This window comes from Rhinoraja longicauda, chromosome 40, assembly GCF_053455715.1.
Source record: "Rhinoraja longicauda isolate Sanriku21f chromosome 40, sRhiLon1.1, whole genome shotgun sequence".
Classification (NCBI taxonomy): domain Eukaryota; kingdom Metazoa; phylum Chordata; class Chondrichthyes; order Rajiformes; family Arhynchobatidae; genus Rhinoraja; species Rhinoraja longicauda.
Window position 1 is genome coordinate 6,505,305 of NC_135992.1, and position 24,751 is coordinate 6,530,055.

At 45.6% G+C, this 24,751-nt stretch overlaps 1 protein-coding gene across 1 annotated transcript in view; it reads right to left on the reverse strand.

The window, feature by feature from the left end:
* The window catches only part of LOC144611435 (voltage-dependent calcium channel gamma-2 subunit), a 127,848-nt gene extending 103,561 nt beyond the window's left edge, over window positions 1-24,287 (reverse strand). Inside the window, exon 1 of the mRNA XM_078430520.1 lies at window positions 22,961-24,287. Coding sequence (XP_078286646.1) covers window positions 22,961-23,171 — 211 coding nt within the window. The 5' untranslated portion in view covers window positions 23,172-24,287. The remainder of the gene's footprint in view (window positions 1-22,960) is intronic.
* Between the last annotated feature and the right edge of the window lie 464 nt (window positions 24,288-24,751).

Below are 24,751 nucleotides of genomic sequence, written 5' to 3' on the forward strand. Positions count from 1 at the left end.
AGAGATTGACTGAGGGAGTAGGTGAGTGAATGAGAGGGAACGAGAGAGAGGGAGTGAGGAGATGCTGTCTGACCCACTAAGTTACACCAGCATTTTTTGTCTACACAATTGGTATTGGTCTTTGACGGGCGAGATATGAAATTGAGGCTGTGTCTAAACCACTATAAGATAGGAGCAGGAGTAGGCCACTCGGCCCCTCAAGCCTGCCCCACCGTTCAATATGATCGTGGCTGATCTACGCCAGGCCTCTTCTTCTCTCTGTGCCAGTTCCACCAGGCTTCAACATCACAACCTCTTTGAATATGACCAGTAATCTGGGCGCCAGAACCCTCCAGAGCAGAGAATTCCAGAAACTCACCTTCCTCTGCAAGAAAGAAGTTCCTATCCATCTCCGTTTTCAATAACCATCCTTTATCTTGAACAATATTTACAAGTTCACAAGTTATAGGAATAGAATGAGGCCATTCAGCCCATGGAGTCTACTCCACCATTCTATCATGGCTGATCTCTGCCTCCTAATCCCATTTTCCTGCCTTCTCCCCATAACCCTGGACAACCATTCTAATCAAGAACTTGTCTATCGCTGCCTTAAACAATATCCACTGACTTGGCCTCCACAGCCCCCTGTAGCAATGAGTTCCACGGATTAACTACCCTCTGACTAAAGAAGTTCCTCCTCACCTCCTTTCTAAAAGTGCGCCCTTTAGTTCTGAGGCTATGACCTCTGGTCAAATGCTCATCTTTTCGTTCAAGACTCTTTCACTAACGGAAACCTCTCTGTGGAAGATAGGTGCCTAGAGTGTGGACCTGACCCCCCATCTACCTCATTGAGCCCTTTGAACTATTTCTAATCAGACTTTATTGGACTTTATCTTGCACTAAAAGTTGTACCTTTTAACCTGTATCTGCGCACTGTGGACAGCTTGATTGTAATCATGTATAGTCTTTTCTTTGACTGGATAGCACACAAACAAAGGCTGTTCACTCTACCCTCGGTACACGTGACATTAATAAACAAAACTAAAATGTTGCTATGACATTCCTTTGCTTTTTCTCCCTCTGTGACTATTCACTCAGGAATCTTCTCTTCTCCAACAACAATACTGGGGTGGCGCAGCGGTAGAGTTGCTGCCTCACAGCGTCAGAGACACGGGTTCGATCCTGACTACGGGTGCTGTCTGTATGAAATTTGTACGTTCTCCCCGTGACCTGTGTGGATTTTCTCCGAGATCTTCGGTTTCCTCCCACACTCCAAAGACGTGCAGGTTTTTAGGTTAATTGGCTTCAATTGGATAGTGTTAGTGTACAGGGTGATCGCTTGTCAGTCTGAAGAAGGGTCTCGACCCGAAACGTCACCCATTCCTTCTCTCCTGAGATGCTGCCTGGCCTGCTGAGTTACTCCAGCATTTTGTGAATAAATACCTTCGATTTGTACCAGCATCTGCAGTTATTTTCTTATACTGCTTGTCGGCATGGACTCAGTGGGCTGAAGGGCGTGTTTCCGTGCTGTATCTCCAAAGTAAACTAAAGTAACATTATTTCCAATTCAAGCCTGCAGTCTCCAGGGTACCCTCTAAAGTACGTGCTCCACTCCAGTCCGCACAAGGCCCAGAGTTCACTGCAGGTTGTAACAATGGGTTCATTTCACATCTTTGCACTGTCCTGGTCCCAATGATTATCCCTCAATCAGCATCAGTGAAACAAACAACTGGATCATTGACTGAATTCTGCCACGGGGAACTCATTCATAAATTGAGGAAAGACGCACTACGCTGGAGTAACTCAGTGGGTCAGGCAATGTCTCTGGAGATCATGGAAAGGAGATGTTTCAGGTCAGGACCCTTGTTCTTCAGAGATGCTGCCTGACCTGTTGAGCCCCTCGCGCATTTTGTGCCTTTCTTTGGCATAAACCAGCATCTGCAGTTTAGTATTTAGCTGAGTTTAGTTTAGAGATACAGCGAAGAAACAGGCCCTTCGGCCCGACGACCAGCGATCCCCTCACATGAACACTTTCCTATCCCAGGGACAATCTACAATTTTACTGAAGCCAATTAACCTACAAATCTGAAATGTGGGAGGAAACCGGAGCACCCGGAGAAAACCCGGGTCATGGGGAGAACGTACAAACTCCATACAGACAGCACCCGTAGTCAGGGGCAAACCCGGATCTCTGGTGCTGTAAGGCAGCTATTCTACCGCTGCGCCACCGTGCCGCTCCATTATCTTGTTATTAAATCTATACATTGAATTGTCGAGATTCCTTTTTTTGTGAGAGTCAACCAGGACAGAAGGGAAAAGGGTGAATAGAACATGTCACAGAGTAGGCACAGATGGCAGGGCGTTGGGCGTGTCGGGTTCATTGGGGTTGTTAGGGCGGTGACTGAAGGACATGAGAGTTTTGTGCCCATGGTGATAGTCGGCATTAGTTCCCTCTGGAGATGCCAACCCTGTGCCAAAGGTGTGGCAGAGGGAGCAGATGGAAGGACTGAAGCAGGTAGAAGGAGACGGGGACTAGACACCTCAGCACTGTTCCCATTCCATGGTCTGTTAGACTTGCCCCCCGAGTGACTTGGTAGAAGTATATACAATTCTGAGAGGCATAGAAAAGGGTAGGCAGTCAGAACCTTTTGTTTTCCCAGGGTGTAAATGTTCAACATTGGAGGGCAAAGATATAAGGAGAGAGGGGGAAAGTTTAACGGAGATGTGCAGGACAGGTTTTTCCCACTGAGAGTTGTGAGGGCTGGAACTCATAGCCAGGGGTGGTGGTGGAGGCGGATAGATCGGTGCACATCCCGCGGTCTAGGCTTAAGCTCAGGGGTGACCGCGCTTTTGCGGTTGCAGCTCCTAGACTGTGGAACAGCATCCCTCTCCCCATCAGAACTGCCCCCTCCATCGACTCCTTTAAGTCCAGGCTCAAAACCTATTTCTACTCCCTAGTGTTTGAGGCTCATTGAGGAGGCGCTGTGAACTGTTTGCGTGCTACTGTATGTTTCATTTTTTTCCTTAGTACCAAATCAGATGTACAGCACTTTGGTCAACGTGGGTTGTTTTTAAATGTGCTATACAAATAAAATTGACTTGACTTGACTTGACATGGAAGTGCAAGGAAAAGAGAGATATGGATCATGTACAAACATTGTGCAGTTTTGGTCTCCAAATTTGAGGAAGGATATTCTTGCTATTGAGGGCGTGCAGCATAGGTTTACTAGGTTAATTCCCGGAATGGCGGGACTGTCATATGTTGAAAGACTGGAGCGACTAGGCTTGTATACACTGGAATTTAGAAGGAAGAGAGGGGATCTTATCGAAACGTACAAGATTATTAAGGGGTTGGACACGTTAGAGGCAGGAAACATGTTCCCAATGTTGGGGGAGTCCAGAACCAGGGGCCACAGTTTAAGAATAAGGGGTAGGCCATTTAGAACAGAGATGAGGAAAAACCTTTTCAGTCAGAGAGTTGTGAATCTGTGGATTTCTCTGCCTCAGAGGGCAGTGGAGGCCAATTCTCTGAATACATTCAAGAGAGAGCTAGATAGAGCTCTTGAGGATAGCAGAGTCAGGGGGTATGGGGAGAAGGCAGGAACGGTATACTGATTGAGAATGATCAGCCATGATCACATTGAATGGTGGTGCTGGCTCGAGGGGCCGAATGGCCTCCTCCTGCACCTATTGTCTATTGTCTATTGTCTAACAGATATGATGTTTAACTTGGCATGGTGTTCTGACATGAGCATTGTGGGCCGAAGGGCCCATAGTCTTCTATGTTCTAACCTTCTTGCTTTGTATGGTTGACTAAAAGATGAGCGAGACTTATTGACGCTCCAAGTGTGGCAAAGTATTACTGTCTGCCGTTCAGTTTGGGCAGATTTCCGTGAACCCTCTCCATGAATGTGCCTATAATCCGCCTTCATTTCCTAATGTGCTTCCATTTACTAGAACAGAATCCCTCGAAATGGGATTTGGAAACATGCCGAGCTTTCCAGAAGCTCAAACTGGCCCGTCCATTGCGAGGCAAGCAATCGTTTGACATTTTCCTCAGGAGCTCCCAAGTCAGATAGGACGCAGGTGGCCCGGAAGTTTAATTGCAAACCTGCCCATCAGATGTGTTCAGAAAAGAAAACAAGAGTCCCTGTGGCCTAGTGGTTAAGTTACTGGGTTGGTTTGCAGAGACTTGGGTCTATTGATTCTGGGATATGGTCAAATTCCACTGTGGCACAGATGTTTAAACTGAAGCAATTAAATGAATCTAGAACAAAAATCGAGTGCCGTTAATGGTGACCATGAAATCCTGGATTGTGGATGAGCCTTGTACCTGAAACATTAACTCCATGGAACAACGGACTGCAGACGTAATGTAGACGTCTGAAAAAGGGTCCCCAGCCGAAAAATCAGCCATCCTTTTTTCTCCAGAGATGCTGCCTGATCTGCTGAGTTACTCCAGCACTTTTGTGTCTAGTTTTGAAAGAACTTAAGATGCTGGTTAATACCAACGATAGACTCAAAGTGTTGACTTAACCCAGTGGGTCAGGCAGCTTCTTTGGAGAAAAAGGATAGGTGACGGGTTCCAACTTTAAACATCACTTTATCCCTTTTCTCCAGAGATGCTGCCTGGCCCGCTGAGTTACTCCAGCACTTTGTGTCTATCCACACTAACTCTTTTTCTCTTTCCACAGATGCTGCCTGAGTTGCTGTCCATTTTCTGCTTTGATTTATTGAAAAACCCATCTGCTGTGCTTACCTAGAAGGGATGATTTATGACTCTACATCTCAAGGCAATGTGGATGGGTTGGAAGCTACCTTCTGAAACAACCCAGCAAGAAAATCATCCAGGGAGAAGGAGGATGGGGGGGAGAAAATGCTGACTTTGTGAGTGCAAATCTGTGGTGGTGCTAACAGAGAGTATGATAGTTATTGTCTACAGTAAGTCTACAGTTATTGAACAATATTGATCAACTGGATCAAGCTGGGTGGAGCAATGGCGGGTGGAATTTATTCCCAATATGTGCAAGGTGATTTGGGATGTCTATTAAGGGTAGGACATATATAGTGAATGATAGGGTCCTAGATAGGGTGGCACAGTGGCATGGTGGTAGAGTTGCTGCCTTACAGTGCCTGAGACCCGGGTTGGATCCTGACTACACGTGCTGTCTATCCAGAGTTTGTACGTTCTCCCTGTGACCGCGTGGGTTTTCTCCGGGTGCCCAAGCTTCCTCCAACACTCTAAAGACGAGCAAGTTTGTCGGTTAATTGGCTTCGGTAAAAATTGGCCCTAGTGCGCAGGATAGGGTGAGTGGGTGGCGTGATTGCTGGTCGGCACGTATTTGATGGAGCGAAGGGCCTGTTTTCGCACTGTGTCTCATACAGTGGTGTTGAGGAACAAAGGGATGTTAGTGTACAAGGTGGCATCACAGGTAGATAGGGTGGTGATGAAGGCATATAGGATGCCAGCCTTCATTCGCCCAGAGCACGCAGCGTAGGTTCACTAGGTTAATTCCCGGAATGGCGGGACTGTCGTATGTTGAAAGGCTGGAGCGATTGGGCTTGCATACACTGGAATTTAGAAGGATGAGGGGGGATCTTATTGAAACATATAAGATAATTAGGGGATTGGACGCGTTAGAGGCAGGAAACATGTTCCCAATGTTGGGGGAGTCCAGAACCAAGGGCCACAGTTTAAGAATAAGGGGTAGGCCATTTAGAACGGAGATGAGGAAGAACTTTTTCAGTCAGAGAGTGGTGATGGTGTGGAATTCTCTGCCTCAGAAGGCAGTGGAGGCCAGTTCGTTGGATGCTTTCAAGAGAGAGCTGGATAGAGCTCTTAAGGATAGCGGAGTGAGGGGGTATGGGGAGAGGGCAGGAACGGGGTACTGATTGAGAGTGATCAGCCATGATCGCATTGAATGGCGGTGCTGGCTCGAAGGGCTGAATGGCCTCCTCCTGCACCTATTGTCTATTGTCTATAATATACATAGGGCTGACTGGGGCACGGTGGCTCAAACACTGGAGCGACTTAAATTATGAGTGGAGACTGAATAGGCTGGGTTTGTTTTCCTTTCGAGCAGAGAAGATTGAGGGGAGTTCCTGATAGAGACATACAAAATTATAGATGTAGAGAGGATGATTAATGAGCAACGTTCCTCATTGCGGTTATGTATAAAACCAGAGGGCAGAGGTTTAAGGTGAGGAGCAGGATGATTAGAGGCGATCTGAGGGATTGCCTTTCATACAAAGGGTTGTAGTAATCTGAAACAACACCTACTGAGTGGGTGGTCGTGCCACGTTGCTCACAATTACTAATTAAAAATGATCAAGGCAGTGATTTTGGATCAAGTTGTTGGTGAGTGGGATTGGTAAAAATGGGTAGCCGTGTGGCCTCACTCTGGCAATGGAGGAAGCCCAGGACAGAAAGATCAGTATGGGAATGGGAATGGGAAGGGGAGTTGAAATGGTTGGCAACCGGGAGGGGAGGTGAGTGGGGAAGAAAGCTGGAAGAGAGGAGGGGGAAGGGGGGGGGGGGAAACTCTTCCATCTTTCTCAGATGGGTGTGTGGTAGAATCTCGGCATGAATTGATGGGAATGTGGGGAAAGTAAAACGAGTTAGGGTGAGATTAGTGTAAATAGGTAGACACAAAATGCTGGAGTACCTCAGCGGGTCAGGCAGCATCTCAGCATTTTGTGTCCTGGGATGCTGCCTGACCCGCTGAGTTACTCCAGCATTTTGTGTCTACCTTCGATTTAAATCTGCAGTTTTTTTTCCCGACATTAGTGTAAATAGGTGTTTGATGGCTAGCGTAGGATCGGTGGTCTGAAAGGCCTGTTTAAATGCTGTATCTCTCCATAACAAGGCTTGGAGTTCTAAAGCCTTCTCAGGATGTTGGTATCGTGGGCAAGGCTGGCATTAATTGCCCATTTCCACTTGCCCCTGAGCTGAATGGTTTGCTATGCCTCTTTCGGAGGCAATTACGATTCACGAGTTCAGGGCGGCACAGTGGCACAGCGGTAGAGTTGAAGCCTCACGTCACCAGAGATCTGGGTTCAATCCTGACCACAGTTGCTGTGTGTACAGAGTTTGAACGTTCTCCCTGTGACCACATGGGCTTTCTCCGGGTACTCAGATTTCCTCCCACATTCCAAAGACGTGCGGGTTTGTGGGTTAATTAGCTACTGTAAATTGTCAATAGACAATAGACAATAGGTGCAGGAGGAGGCCATTCGGCCCTTCGAGCCAGCACCGCCATTCAATGTGATCATGGCTGATCATTCTCAATCAGTACCCCGTTCCTGCCCTCTCCCCATACCCCCTGACTCTGCTATCCTTAAGAGTTCTATCTAGCTCTCTCTTGAATGCATTCAGAGAATTGGCCTCCACTGCCTTCTGAAGCAGAGAATTCCACAGATTCACAACTCTCTGACTGAAAAAGTTTTTCCTCATCTCAGTTCTAAATGGCCTACCCCTTATTCTTAAACTGTGGCCCCTTGTTCTGGACTCCCCCAACATTGGGAACATGTTTCCTGCCTCTAACGTGTCCAACCGCTTAATAATCTTATACGTTTCGATAAGATCCCCTCTCATCCTTCTAAATTCCTGTCGATCCAGTCTTTCAACATACGACAGTCCCGCCATTCCGGGAATTAACCTAGTAAACCTACGCTGGGCGCCCTGAGCATTTAGGATTGTGTTAGTGTGCACGGTGATCTCAGGTCGGCACGGACTCGGTGGACCAAAGGGATTATTTCCGCACCGCATCTCTAACAAAAAAAACCCACATTGTGTCTGGAGTCATATCCAAATCAAGAAGGAACAGATTTATTTCCCTGGGAGAGATTAGCAAACCAGCTGAGTTCATATGACAGTGTCATACCAGTTTTACAATTTCAGACGACGAGAAATTAATTAATTCAATTTACACTCCCCCAGGTGGGATTCGAACTCATGTCTCTATTAGTCAAGTACTCTGGATTACCACCCTAGTAACACAGCCACTGTGCTCCCGTACCTGAACTAAAACAACTGGAGATGCTGGGAATCTGAAACGGAACATAAACTACCAGAAATATTCGACAGGTCAGGCAGCATCTGCAGAGAGAGAAACAGAGTTAACATTTCAGGTTGATACCCAGCACGGCCGACCGGATTAATACTTCTACATTGTGTAGGAAAGAACTGCAGATGCTGGTTTAAATCGAAGATAGGCACAAAATGCTGGGTTAACTCAGCGGGACAGGCAACACCTCTGGAGAGAAGGAAGAAGGGTCTCGACCCGAAACATCACCCATTCCTTCTCTCCAGAGATGCTGCCTGTCCCGCTGAGTTACTCCAGCATTTTGTGTTTAATACTTCCACATTGTCAGCTTTTGTGCTCCCGTACTCATTCATCCAAGAAGGGCCATGTGTGGCTCTTCCGATTACAACATCGTAGCCTTCATTCCCACTCCAATGAGTTTGCTTGCTACGCCAAGTCAATATTTTGGGAATCCATACCTCTCATTCGGTTTCCATTATCTTTTAGTTTTAGTTTTAGATGTGCAACATGTATTACAGGCCCATCGGCCCACCGAGTCCATGCTGACCATCGATCACCGCAACACTAGATTTAGATTTAGAGATTTCGAGATACAGCGCGGAAACAGGCCCTTCGGCCCACTGAGTCCGCGCCGCCCAGCGATCCCCGCACATTAACACTATCCTACACACACTAGGGACAATTTTTACATTTACCCAGTCAATTAACCTACATACCTGTACGTCTTTGGAGGTATGGAGTTCTATGTTATCCCATTTTTGCATCCTACACACTCGGGGACATTTCCAGAAGTCAATGAACTTACAAACCTGCACATCTTTGGAGTGGGGGTGGGAACCGGAGAAAACCCACGCGGTCACAGGGGAAGGTACAAGCTCCGTACAGACAATACCCATAGTTATGATCGAATCTCTGGGTCTCTGGAGCTGTGAGGCAGCAGCTCTACCTTTGTGCCACTGTGCGTCGGTACAAGACGAGGCATAGATTGCATATGCCCCTTATAGCTTCACAGGCAGTTTTACTGGCTCTTAATTCCATGAAGACAAACAGCCTCCAATCCTATCAAACCATTTTCAATCTTTCCCATTGTACAGAACAATTGCACTCCATGCACTTCGATGGCTGATCTTAAAGATCTTCCTTTGTTTATTGCCCAGTTTCCGTACACCACACTTATATCAATCTCCTTTCATTGACAAAGAAACATCTCCTGAATATAATATCATAAAAGGAGTATTCAATTTTTCATAACCTGTAGCATTAACGAGGGCTCACATGTGCTCTGATCCAAATCTTACCTTGGTGCAGGTTGAGGTTCCCTGTACATTTTATTTAATTGCACATTTTAACTTGAACGCCCAGGAGATTACAAAGGGTGTTGAACACTGCCCGGCCCATCACAGGTACTGACCTCCCCACCATCGAAGGGTCCCAGCCTAGCATCATCAGAGACCCACACCACCCTGGCCACGCTCTCATTTCACTCCTGCCATCAGGAAGAAGGTACATAGGAGCCTGGAAACTGTAAGGTCCAGGTTCAGGAGCAGCTTCTTTCCAAACAACCTACAGGCTATTAAACACTACAACCTCCAACTGGAGTTGTGTTAACTGTATAGAATTGGAGTTAACGACATAGACTTGGGGGCATTTTATACATATATAATATATATAAATAGTAGTATTAACAGTAGATAACAGTATTATCATCTGTTTTATACATATGTGTATCTGTGTGTGTGTGTGTGTGTGTGTGTGTGTGTGTATGTATGTATGTATGTATGTATATATACCGAATCACTTTTTTATTATGGTGTTTTGCAGAGTACTATGCTTACATATCTGTTATGCTGCTGTGAGTAAGGATTTCATTATTCCATTTCGGTACATATGACAATAAAACACTCTTGACTCTTAGTTAAGGCAAAGCACTGAATCACAAAATATGGCTGTTTCACAATTTTTGCGTTGCATTTAAACATTGAGGGCCGAATAGAATCAATGTCACGGCGATCAATAGGAAGCATCAAGAATACTGAGACAGGTAAGTTCAGGTTTAGTAGAACGCACCTTGATGCTGCCTACCTCCGCACCAAAGATACTAGAGGAACAAGATGGACCACTCCGTCGAAATCACCAATACTGAAGTGTAGTACGCAAAGAAGCGTAACGTCCGCCATTTTAGTAGGCGCCTCTCGCAGTGTAATCAGTGTTTTGGGGGAACAGTATGTGTGATGATACCATTAAAACGCAGAATATATCTTATCCAACAGTTCACGGATTTTTGTTATTTTTCTTTTTAAATGTTTCTGCAAGTTTCTGCCTACTAAAATGGCGCCGTGACGCACTACGGTTTTTAGGGTCAAGTGGTCTATCTTGCTCTGCTCTACTATCTTTGCTCTGCACCATCTTAACTCCAGATGTAAAGGAAAGGTGGCATATATATATATATATAAGAAAATAACTGCAGATGCTGGTACAAATCGATTTATTCACAAAATGCTGGAGTAACTCAGCAGGTCAGACAGCATCTCGGGAGAGAAGGAATGGGTGACGTTTCGGGTCGAGACCCTTCCTCAGACTGATGTCGGGGGTGGGACAAAGGAAGGATATAGGTGGAGACAGGAAGATAGAGGGAGATCTGGGAAGGAGGAGGGGAAGGGAGGGACAGAGGAGCTATCTGAAGTTGAATATATATATATATATATATATACAAAGCAGATAGGTACACAATTCAATTCATCCGTATACAGAATATTGAATCTGTCAGACCAAAACATTAGCCCATGGCACATGCCCTGCATTACACTTGAAAACGGAAAATATGGAACGTTTTAGCAATGGTGTTATAATGCGTTACTGCTTTGGCAAGGATAGAAGTGTCATTACACTAACCGTGGACGAGCACTTTAATGTGAAATCACAGTTCTACCAGCAAACCCATAGACTAGACTTTTCTGTAAATTCAAGTCTTAAATAGACAGGCCACTCTTTCAACCCTAGAGCCATAAATTCGACTTTGCCTGAAACCCAAAGCCCAAATTGGATGTTCAAGCAGATGGGCATGAACCAGCCTTATTGTAAAGCCAAAAACATCATCTAAATGAAGTGCACTGAATGATGTACATTTTATTTGCTTTTTAAATTATGTTGTCTTTCGGTTATCCTGACGCAAGACTTATCGGCCCTTGGTTCTGGTGGAGCAAAGCAGAGCTTGCAGGAGATTTAATTCCAAGGTTTAACAGTGGAAACGGCTTATATCTGTCCGTCTTTAATTCACATGGCAAATATCACGTCTCCAAACGCAGATACCAAAAACCAGAAGCAAGGATGTGAACTTTCAGCACATCATCTACTGCTGAGTCCCATGGGTTCTTTTTGGTTGGTTCCACACCTTGTAGAGCAAGTTCTGTCACGATTATAACATAGTAAACGGACCTTTTGTGTATTCGTGGCACTTTCACACCCACACTTTCTGAAAGCTTGCTTATTTTCTTCCCCTCTGTTGAATTGAATTATCTCATTTTAGGTATTTAACCTACCAACCCCCCCCCCCCACCCCTCCCCCTCCTCCTTTTTCTCTGTCATTTCCCCCTCTCTTTCCTGTGTCCCACCTGGATGCAAGCCTATATCTCCCATTCTCCCTCCCCTCCAGCCCCGTCACCTCTCTTCCTTCCTCTGACTTCACAGTTCATGCCGCTTCTGTCCGTATTTCCTTATCTCACACTTGTTGTCTTTTTTATCTCTGGGCTTTGTCCAACCATCTCTCCTAAAACCACCTATCACTCACCACACTTTATCCTTTCCCCCACTTCTCTCCCAGTGTTCTCCCTTTCCCACCACAATCAGTCTGAAGAAGGGCCCTGACCCGAAACATTGCCTATCTGTATCCTCCAGAGATGCTGCCTGAACCATTGAGTTACTCCGGCACTTTGTACCTTTAAAAAAAACAAAACCCAGCATCTGCAGTTCCTGGCGTCTATGTTTGACCTATACTCTTTATCATGTAGTGTATGAATATAACTGCAGATGCTGGTACAAAGGTATTTATTCACAAAATGCTGGAGTAACTCAGCAGGTCAGGCAGCATCTCAGGAGAGAAGGAATGGGTGACATTTCGGGTCGAGACCCTTTTCGGGTCAGACCAGTCTGAAGAAGGGTCTCGACCCGAAACGTCACCCATTCCTATACTCTTTATCATGTCAGACCAGCGTCCACCTTCTGAAATTCATTTAAATCTAAAAGGTGCAGAGGAGATTTACAAGACTTTTGCCAGGATTCAAAGACCTGAGCTTTCGTGAAAGATTGGGTAGGCTAGGACTTTATTCCTTGGAATGCAGGAGGCTGAGGGGTGATCTTATAGAGGTGTATAAAATCATGAGGGAAATAGATAGTGAACAGAGTCTTTACCCAGTGGGTAGGGAAATCTAGATTTAGAAGGCATAGGATTAAGATGAATGGGGAAAAATTTATTAGAAGCCTGAGGGGCAAGATTTTCACACAGAGGATAGTGAGTTGAATGTGCAATAAGAACATATAAAAGGTATCTGGACACACAGACATGGATAGGAAATTTTCGAGAGATATGGGCCAAATGTGGGTAAACAGGTCTAGCTTAAGTGGGGCATTTTGGTCAGCATAGATGTGGGGCCGCAGAGTCTGTTTCTGTGTGGTATGACTCTACGCTGCTCATGTGTAAACTTGCACCGTTCAATTCATCCGTCACGCCTGTGCTTCTTGTCTGGTAATGCCGCAGTTTTTAAATCCTCTTGTTTTTTGGGTCTCTTCATGGCTTCATCCCCTCCCCCCCCCCCCCCATCTCTGCACTCTCCTACACCTTGACCTCTGAATCTCTGCCAAACATTCAGCTGCCTGGGCCCTGGTGCTCATACAGTATAGAAACATGCCCTTTGGCCCAACTTGCCCACGCTGACCAACATGCCCCATTTGCACTTGTCCCACCTACCAGCGCTTGGCCCATAATCCTCTAAACCTATCCTATCCCAATGTCTCTTAAATGCTCAGGAACTACCTCCTGAGGCAGCTCGTTCCACACACCCATTACCCTTTTGGTAAAAAAATGTTACCCTTCAGGTTCCTGTTAAATGTTTCCCCCCCTCGCCTTAAACCTTTGTCCTCTGGTTCTCTGTGCTCTGCTAATCCTCTCAGCCTCTCTCTCTCCCTGTGAATCTCCCTTTCTCCACCCAAGCCTGTGGTTCACCTTCCCCTGACATCTTCCTTCCTCCATAGCCTGGTGTCAACTCTAGTCTGATGACACTGCCGCGAAGCACTTAGCGATGTTTTACCACATTAATGGTGCTATATAAATGCAAATTGCTGTTGTCAACTTCATCAGCGAAGCTCCCATCTGCTTATTAATGTCAGTTCATCTAATTTTTAAATGAAAATGGTGGTCTCATTCATTGCCAAGATCATGACAGCTCGAAGAAATCAGCCCTGAAGCAATCTCTCCACTGGTTTGTAAATGTCAGTGAGCTTAATCTCATACAGGACAACCACTGGACATATTTTGTATACAGGAGGCATTATAAAGGTCAGGGATAGAAAAGGACAAGCATTCTATAATACCATAACCTCAGGCTGGCCCGATGGCATTTTCCACCAATTAATATTTTGAAGTATTATGAGTAAGCTCTCAACTCAGCAACTCACCCCTTTTATTTAAGTTTACTCCACGTTTGAATGGAAAAACCTGGAGCAGGACTGAGGGAGTGCTGCACTGTCAGAGGTTCTGTCTGTTAGATGGGTCACTAAACAGAGCTCTCCCTGCACTGCCTCAGGTAAAGACAACTCGCAAATATTTACCCGGCATTGTGGTTAGAACAAAATTGCCGGAGGAACTCAGCGGGTCAGACGGCATCTCATGTTCATCAGTTAAAGGAGCAGAATTAGCCCATTTGACCCATCACATCCACTCCGCCATTCAATCGTGGCTGATCTATCTTTCCCTCTCAACCCCATTCTGCTGCCTTCTCCCCATAACCCCTGACACCATGATCTGTGGAGGGCGATGGCCAGATGACTTTTTGGGTCGGGAGCCTTCTTCGGACTGACTGGTTGAGTTTGTTGGGATGGCAGCCAGAAGAGTGGACAACTGGTTCAAAGTTTGAATCCCACTAGGGTAGGGGGGAACTTAAATGAATTGGATTGGAGTGGAGAAGCCAAGTTTGGAAATCATCTCCTGGTAGTGGTGGGGTAAGGCCATGTGGAGGGTAGGTGTTTGGACCAGTAGCCAGAGAACAGGAATCTTTATTTAGAGCCATGAATATAACTCCGTCATCACGATCTTAATAATTTAAATACATCGAATATAGAACTACTTAAATAAAAAACTAATCTCAATAACTGTTATCATGAAACAACGATATAATCATTGAAATACATTCTTCTCTAACTTTCGATAGTTCCTCTGTCCCTCTCTTCCCCTCCCCCTTCCCAGTTCTCCCACTGTCTTCCTGTCTCCACCTATATCCTTTCTTTGTCCCGCCCCCCTGAAGAATGGTCTCGACCCGAAACGTCACCCATTCCTTCTCTCCAGAGATGCTGCCTGACCCGCTGAGTTACTCCAGCATTTTGTGATACCATTGAAATACATTTAATCATTGAAAAACCTAACTAGTTTATTAACTTCCCTCATGAAAGGCTAACTGATGTCCTTACCCAAGCTACCCCATATGTGACTCCAGGCCTGCCAATCATAAACTGTATGTTTGTGTTGTCATTTGTGAGCGGAGCACCAAGGCACATTCCTTGTATGTGCATATACTTGGCCAATAAACATATTCATATCATATCATATCAATGCGCTTGACTCTTAACTGCTTCCTCAGTCAGGGGCAGTAAAAGATGGGCAATAAATGTCAACAATGTCTACATTCCCACAAACAAGTACATTTAAAGAAAAGGTGGTTGTGAGCTTCCAGGTTGCTTGTGTTTAGCATTCATGCTTATGCTGCTAGTGTATCACCATTGGCATTGATGAGTTTTTGGGCTCTAGTGTGAACCTTTGTACAGAGCTTGGAAGCGGTGGATGCAAAAATTCCCCAATGTGTGAGGTCTCTAACGCTCATTAATGTTCAGCTGGTCTTCTTGCCATTTTAGATACGGCTTTTCAACAAAGGGAGAATAAAAGGGGAAAGTTTAATGTTACTGGATAATCTCTAAGGTTCCTCAGTTGGCCATTGAGTACGGCGGTGTAGTACACTCTTGGTAACTCCACGAGGGCAGTTTCAGTGTGCATCTGCCTCTGGAGCCTTGGGCTCGTGTTACCCGAGAGTACAAGGATCCGATCACAGCAACTTCTTTCCTCCCCAGCCAGATCCAGTTGAAGATGGCTCCTCTGAGACCTTTTAAAAATCTGTTTAAGTAGAGGTTGCTTAAGTACCTTGTGGGTTTCTGGATGGCAACATTTGAGATCATCACGATAGAAATAAATTCATGTTCATAAGTGATAGGAGTAGAATGAGCCCATTTGGCCCATGGAGTCTACTCCGCCATTCAATCATGGCTGATCTACCTTTCCTGCTCAACCCCATTCTCATACCTTCTCCTTCCTTCTCCCCATAACCCCTGACACCCGTACTAATCATGACCATCAATTCCTGCTTAAAAATACCCATTGACGGCCTCCACAGCCGTCTGTGGCAATGAATTCCATAGATTCACCACCCTCTGACTAAAGAAATTCCTCCTCATTTCCTTTCTGAAGCACATCCATTTATTCTGAGGCTGTGCACTCTGGTCCTAGACTCTCCCAATGCAAGATATGCCTTCAGGATGCAAGAACACAAGACGCTTTCAAGAGTCCTCCAAAGTTGCCTGCCCCTTATTGTGACAAAGTATGTTTTGCAAGACATTGGATATATCTTCCCTTTCCAGCAAAGCCACCAGATTTAGGCTGCCAGATTCATAATCAAAAGTATGAAGAATCAAAGCCTCATTATTGATAAAATAATTTCGAACTCTGCTCTATAACTGGATAATACGCAATGTCGCAAATATGATTTGAGAAACTGGCCCTTCGAGCCAGCACCGCCATTCAATATGATCATGGCTGATCATCCAAAATCAGTACCCCGTTCCTGCTTTTTCCACACAACTCTTGATTTCGTTAGCCCTAACAGCTAAATCTAACTCTCTCTTGAAAACATCCAGTGAATTGGCCTCCACTGCCTTCTGTGGCAGAGAATTCCACTCTGTGGCAGCGAATTCCACATGGGGTATAACAGGGTGGTGAAGCCTGGTTCCTGTGGGTTGGGCACCAAACCACAGAAATGGGAACAGGAGAAGGGAGCTGTGGGAAGACGAAGTGACCGCAGTCTGTGGCAGAGAAGAGTCATGGTCAATGTGAAGCTCAAACCCGGGCTCATGTGGGAAAGGCCCACAGCAAGTGATGGGATCCATGGACATTTCCCACAAAAGTAATGGTCCCTGGAAAGGGGTGAGAACAACAATTTTCCTTAATGCCGGAATTCTTAACCATTCCTTCCTTTTTTGTGGATGGTTATTGGGAAAGGGGTTGGGATGAAAGCTGTTTGAAATAGAAGTAATGTCTCAGACTTTAATCTGGGCATCTCCCGGCCACGAAGGTCTCTTGTGAGGATGGGTGAGCTATAGTAATATTGCCAAGGGATTGGTGAGCCCCTGGGTGGGACCTCTTGTAGGAATGGTGGTGAAGGGAGGAATGGGGAGTCAGGAGATTTCTCTTTGGAATGACGATCCATTGGGATTTCTTACGAGGATGAGAGGTGGAGAGGTTCTCTTGTAGGGATAAGGGAATCCTAGGGGTCTCCCACTGGCATGCAAGGGCCTGTGGATTTTCCAATGGGAAGGAGATGAGACCTAATGCACCGGACTCCCTGGGTATCTCCATCCATTCCGTAGGTGAGGGAACATTGGAAATTTCCTACATGGGCAAGGGAGCTCCAGGGATCACAAGATAGACACAAAAGGCTGGGGTAACTCAGCAGTTCGAGCAGCATCTCTGGAGAAAAAATAATTGGTGATGTTTCAGGTCAGGACCCTTCCTCAGACACACACTGGGGTGAGGACAACATGGGTAATTCCTGTGGGAATGAGGAAATCTTGGACACCTCCCACAGGGATAAGTGGGGGGGGGGGAGGGGGGAGATGCTGTAGGGATAAGGGAACGTGGCATCTTCTCGGACGGGGGAAGAGAGCCTGACCAAACGAGACCCATTCACCGTCCGGCGCGGCCTGGAACGTGGCAACTTCAACAGCCTGACCGCGGGAGAAGACGGCAGGGGAAGAGAAATGACATTCTGGCCTTCCATCACAGTGAGGAGGAGACTCACTGAGATGGATGTTTCTTTTTTTTTTTGTGTTTTGTGTTGGTTGGGGTTGTGTAATTTGCTTATTTTATTGCTCTTATTGTTGGACTGTGGGTGACGAAATCTCGTCCAAAAGACTTGGTTTTTGGATGACAAATAAAGGTGATTCTAATTCTGAATTCTGATTCTGATTCTGAATTCTGATTCTGATTCTGAATTCTGATTCTGATTCTGGAAACAGCTGTTCCTGTCATTGCAACAACATTCGACGACGGAGGAAAACAATTTTCCTTGATGCTGGAATTCTTAACCATTCCTTGGATCTGGGGCTGGTTATTGGGAAAGGGGTGGAGATGAAAAGCTATGAGGAAAAAAAAAAACAAAGTAATGTCGCAGATTTTCATCTGGGCAGCTCCCATCACCCTGCAGCCCCCAGCAATGACATCAATGGAAGTACACTTAATGGCGTCACAGTAAGGAGAGGCTTCAGCAGAAGAGGTCAGCTCTCAGACTGCCTGTTGCCTAGAGAGTTAAGACAGAATGAGCTGCATTAAATGCATGGCTGCTTGACATCCCCAAGTGCACAAATATCTCCCTTGGTAACGTTTAGATTCAGCCGAAACAAAGAAATCTGCGCATCCTCTTTATATAATTTTCAGCCGGCTAATTTGTATTCCAACACTAGCCCCAGTCCTGCAATATCCTCCCTACAAATGCATTATTTTTCCGCCCAATGCAGCCATCTTATAGTGATGTTACCAACAGCGACAGACAATTGTGTACCCCACCTCACAGCTATCCATAGCCAAAGCGTGGAAATCTAACATATCATAACAGATCATGTCACAACTGCTTGTTTCACAGGGCAATTATTATTTTGGATTCTGCACATTCATCAGCTAAGGAATGTTTGCTTTGGGAATGGAATGGGTGAGAGTTTGGATGGTCTGTGAAGTAGGGGTTAGACACAGAGCAAGGTTCTCTCTACCTTGTCCTATCAAGCATTACTAGGGAGGTTGAAGAAGGGTCTCGACCCGAAACGTCACCCGTTCCTTTTCTCCAGAGATGCTGCCTGACCCGCTGAGTTACTCCAGCTTTTTGTGTCCATCTTAAGCCTCAGTACATGTTGGATACAGGGTAAAATTTCCCTGTTGTCATCTCATCATATACCCCCAGGACTGGTACAAACCGGGTTAGGTGTGGAGTCAAATTTTCTCTACGTTATGCTAACTAATAGACCCAGTGCTGGGGCGGTAGGGGATAGCACAATTCCCTCTGCATTGTCCAATCAGCCATTCCCTGGGCAGAGATAGTGTAAACAAAGACACAAAGTACTGTCGTAAATCAGCGGGATCAAACTACATTTCCAGAGAACATGGATAGGGTGGGGACCCTTCTTCAGACAATGTGAGTTGGACATCCTCCACATAGTGTATAATATCATGACAGGAATAGATTGGGTGGATGCACAGAGTCTCTTGCCCAGAGTGGGGGAATTGAGAACCAGAAGGACATAGGTTTAAGGTGAAGGGGGAAACATTTTACAGGAATATAAGGGGTAACTTTTTCATGCAAAGGGGGGTGGGTGTATGGAGCGAGCTGCCGGAGGAAGTAGTTGAGGCAGGGACTATCGCAATGTTTAAGAAGCAATTAGACAGGTAAATGGATAGGACAGGTTTAGAGGGGCATGGGCAAGTGGGACTAGTGTAGATCGGACATGTTGGTTGGTGTGGGCAAAGTTGGGCTGAAGGGCCTGTTTCCTTGCTGTATGACTCTATGACAGTTCCAAGTAATCTCAGGGCAAGGACTACAAGGTTAGTTGCAGAGCAAAGTTCCCTCTACCCTGTTCCATCATCCACTTCCAGCACAGGGACCAAGTAATGCTTCTTCTACTAGGGCAGAGATGGTGTGGATCAGATACAGAGAGAGGTTCGCTCTACACTGTCCTACCACATACTCCCAGAGTAGTGACCATGTGGGTTAGATGCAGAGTCATTCCTTAAACACTTGACCATTCAAGTGGCAGTGTAGATCAGATACGGAGTGAGTAGGGAAAAAAAACTGCAGATGCTGGTTTAAATCGAAGGTAGACACAAAATACTGGAGTAACTCAGCGGGTCAGGCAGCATCTCAGGAGAGAAGGAAAGGGTGACATTTCAGGCTGGGACCCTTTTTCAGACTGATGTGAGGGGAGAGGGCGGAACAAAGATAGGATGTAGTCGGAGACAGGAAAACTAGTGGGAGAACTGGGAAGGGCGAAGGGATAGGGAGGGGAAGCAGAGACTACCTGAAGTGGGAGGTCAATGTTCATACCGCTGGGGTGTAAACTGCCCAAGTGAAATATGAGGTGCTGTTCCTCCAATTTGCGCTGGGCCTCACTCTGACAGTGGAGGAGGCCCAGGACAGAAAGGTCAGATTGGGAATGGGAGTGGGAGTTGAAGTGCTGAGCCACCGGGAGATCAGGTTGGTTGATACGGAGTGAGGTTTGCTCTACACTGTCCCACCACACACCCCCAGGGCAGTGACCGTGTGGGTTAGATGCAGAGTCATTCCTTAAACACTTTCCCATTCAAGTGGCAGTGTAGATCAGATACAGTGTGAAGCTCGCTCAACACTGTCCAACCACATACTCCCAAGGCAGTGACCGTGTGGGTTAGATGCAGAGTCATTCCTTAAACACTTTCCCATTCAGCAATGTGATCCAAAACAGGAGCAAAATGAGCATTTCCAAAATCCAACAGCTCCATGCTGTAATTTCAACCAATGTGCAAACCAGCACCATCCAGACCTGAACAGTCAGTGACTCCGTCATTCCCACATCCTTGTCTCAACCCATTGATAAAAAGGATCAGAACATTTGCCACTATGCTACGAAAAAACTCGCAAGGATATATATCCTGTTACGTTCGAATAGATGGCAGCTTCTGATTAACAGAAGCAATCTGTAAAATGGAATTGCAGAAAGTACACAGTAGATTTGGTAGTAAATATTGTGCAGTGAATTGGTGGTGAGAAATATCTATAACAGGAACATACAGGTCCAAAAGGCTTGATTCCAACACCAACTGTAGATGTAATACATTAAATTCCATTCATTACTTGATTCTTTCATTTTGGAAAGCACGTAATTTTACGTCCAGTGCAGACAAGTCTACCACAAACTGATGGGTTACATGATCCGACCATGCACCACTTGGTAGATGCAAAGCTACAATGACAAACATACCCAAGAAAACATTGTCGATTCCCAGCATCAAAAGGTGACAATGACAAGAAAATTTGCACCTTTTCACCATGTGAAAAATATTTAACACGAGGACCAAATTCGAGTAAAAGGATTAAGACTGCGTTTGATTCCCAGTAGACACGACCGCGAAAAGTAACCGAAGAATATCCATGAAGGGGTAGTTTCAAGGAAAGAAAAAATATATTTGATAAATCAAAGATAAAGTTAAATGTGACTTTTTTTTTTGCCGCGTTGTGTGTAGTCCTTTCTGAGGCAACGGACGGGCAATAGATTAGATTGTACAGCCTGCTGGGTCACCAATTAGTACAGAATTGTGAAAACTCCTTTCAAAAGCCTCAAGGTTTGCAAACTAATCATGCTCGGCCTTTTGATCGCAGGGCTGTAACAATACCAGAGGGGGGAAAAAAAAAAAAAAGCTGAACGCATTCGATGGCATTTGAAATCCACCTGCTCGCTTAACATCAGATTTTTTTTTTTTTTAAACCACACACATAAATATTACACCCGTTGCCCATCTCCACAACAGCGTTGTTGTAACTTGATTCTACGTTGAAACAATCACACACAAACACAATGCAAATCTCAAAGGCAGCGGCGGATCGCGAGTTAGCTAGCACAAGGCTCAGCCGGAGACAATGGTCTTTCAGGGAAAAAGCGCTATCGCTGAATGCACGAAAATGTCACGTCCTTTCACAAGAGTCACATATGGACGAACACCAGTGTGTAAAAGAAATGTTTATCTTTTTTGAAATGGCAAACAGAGCTAAAATAGCACCACACCCAGACTGGGGGGGAAAGTTTGATATGTATTTATATAGACGAAATGATACTTTTTTTTTTGGTCAAAAGTCCTGGGTCTTTTAGATTAAGACCATGAGTCATATTTGGCTTTTTTTAATGACAGAGGTGGTGACGTCATTACTGTTTTTAGCAGTGTATTTTGAGGCTGGTTTTTATTTATTTTTTATTTTAAAATGCTGGGGGGGTTGGCTTTTGATTGTAAGAGACTCCAGCCCCATGATATGTGAACGCAACTGTTCAGCCATCTCATTTATCCCAGCGGAAGATAATATTTTCCCCTTTTTACCCTATCCCAAACTATCAGTCGCAGTTTTGTTCAACACATTCCGATGGGGAAGGGTGGAGGTGAGCGGGGGATTATATTACAATTCACCCCCACACCCCGTCATACCGCAGCCTATCCTGCCGCTGATTAAACCGTGCCACTATTAACCCGTGTGGGACATGCACTCCATCATAAATTACCCCCCCCCCCCCCCCCCCAACGCAAATGACCGGCCTGAATGATTGTATTAACACACATGCAGATACTTTACAATGTATGATGGAAAAAACCCATCAGAGAGCAAAATTACATCGGACCCTTGGCAGAAAGAGGGGGGGGGGGGGGGATTTGTTATTTATCTCGCTGCGACCAGCAATTCTAAGTCCTTTACCCTCTTTTCTCCCCCCAAAGAAGGTGCATTTTACAGATGCAAAATGAAATGTTATCGTTTCTTTTGCAAAATGAACCTTCAGACCTCGAGGACGTTCGCTTCGTTTTTCTTTATTCTCCCTTCTCGTTTTTATTTCCGCTTTTCATCCCAGCTTGTTCCCTCTCCTCGTGTCACACCAACCGCACAGGTTTCAAAACTCCCTTCCATCCTGACAATGTTTATTTTGCTCGGAGGCATTTGTTGTTTTATTTCGCAGAGAGCGGGAGGCGTTTCGTTTTATTTATCACACACAAACACACACACACACACACACACTCACACACACTCACACACACACACGCACACACACATATATATACACAGAAAAAAAGCAGACACAACCTTAAAAATGTTCCCATTTTGTCTCTGATAAGCATTAATTCTGACACACCCAAAATGGCTGTTTCTTTTCTCAGTGTAATAATACAGCTTTTTTGGGGGGGGGGGGGGGGGGGGGGAGGGGGGAATGTTAAAAAATTGCCCCTTTTACTAAAAAAAAGAATGAAATAAATATTTCATTAACCCGATTCCCCATTCAAAGATCCCCGTGTGTGAATAATGACATGATCTTCCAACGATCCCCACTTCATTTACCAAAATACCCCTGATTGATTCGATCTATTGATTTTTAGAGAGTGGGAGAGCATATAGTATTCAGCATGTAACCTTACTGCAGAATATGTTAACGGGAGACTGGATGGTGGAAAGTGGAAAGATGCAGAATGCGTCAAAAAAGCACCATTGAGGGAAGTCATTTTTGCTATTCATCCCATGTCTGGCCATAGGTCTCTCCGTACACAGTAAACATGGGGGGAAATGAGGGGGAAGGAGCACATGAACGGAGATGGTGGATGCGAGGGGAAGGGGTGGGGAGGGATGAAATACCTTCAAGACAGCAAGTTCTCCATAATCCAGAGTGGGTCATCACTTCCTCGTTCTTTTTGCTGGTCTCATTTTCACTGACAGACTTGCTTTTGCAGACCCCTCTAGAGTATAGCCAGTAGTCCGTTCCTACAGCAATGGTCATTAGACTGAAGGCAGCAAAGGCGCCCACAGTTGTGAGGAGCATTTGTACACCGCGATCAAACAGACCCATAATTCTTCATTATATTCGGGCACACACACACACACACTTTTTTTTTCTCCCCCTCGCTCCCCTTTTCTCCCTCCGGTAAGATGAGAAAAATATCGCCCTTCTAAAATGAATGAGGGGAGCAAAGAGATCAAGGAGTGGGCAGGGGAGGATACTGTCAGTTCCAATCCAAGATATATGTTCTATAGATATATATATATGATTTATATATATATATATATAATATATATATCTATATATATATAGATATATATATATATCTATTTTAAATAAAAAACCCCAAAGCAAATCCCCCCAAAAATAGATATGTTAATCCTTTTTTCTAAAATTCTGATCCCCAGTTTCCATAAGTGATGGCTATTTTTGAGAGATCTTCAGGAGAAAGATAGAGATGAAAATCATTATCCGTGCAGCCTGCGTTCCTCACGGAGCCAGCATCAATGCCACGGTCTTTCGGCTTTTCCTTACAGCTATTCCAAACGCCATGAATTTGTGCGGTTTTCTTGATCTCAGAGTAGCACCCGGTTTGATGTCGTAAAGGGTTTTTTTTTGGGGTTGCTGGTAGATGTGTTTTTCAAAGAGAAAGGTTTAGACTTGAATGGAGATGCTCGCCACGCAGCTCATGGTCTGTGAAGACAGAGAGTTGGACAGCGGCTTTTTTTCTTGGTGCTGAAATGGACAGCTCCCCTTTTTTTTCAGGCGTTGCTGTTCAAAGATTCGCTCCTGAGACGCATTTCTTCCTCTTGTCTCTGTCCGGTTCCTCTTTTCTCTCTTCGCCCTCCCGCCTCCTCCTTCTTCTTCCCCGTTGTCCCTGCTCCTTCTCCCTCTCTTCCTCCTCTCCCTCTCGGATGGTGAAAAGAACAGATCGCCGGCTCCGGAGCACGAAGAAGGCGTAGCCTGTTCCTTTCCAGCCTCTCTCGTCACTCCAACTGTACGTGCCTTCAGCTCCCAATGCAGCCCTCGAATAGCAATTAGACCGGCAAACACACACGTACACACACACTCACACACACATGCACACGCACCAACTCACACACACACGCACACACACTCACACACACACGCACCCACTCACACACACACGCACACACACTCACACACACACGCACCCACTCACACACACACGCACTCACGCCCACACACGCACCCACTCACACACACACGCACTCACGCACACACACACACGCACTCACGCACACACACACACACACGCACCCACTCACACACACACACACACACACACGCACCCACTCACACATACACACTCACACACACATACACACGCACGCACACACACACGCGCTCACGCACATACACACGCTCACACACACATGCACACACACGCACTCACATACACTCACACACACACACACGCACACGCACTCAATCACACACACGCACTCACACACACAGTCACACGCACGCACACACACACATGCACACAAACGCACTCACATACATACTCACACACAGTCACACACACACACTCATTCACTACACACTCACACTCACACATTCATATATACACTCACACACGCACTCACACACATACACACACTCATACAGTCTCACATATACACTCA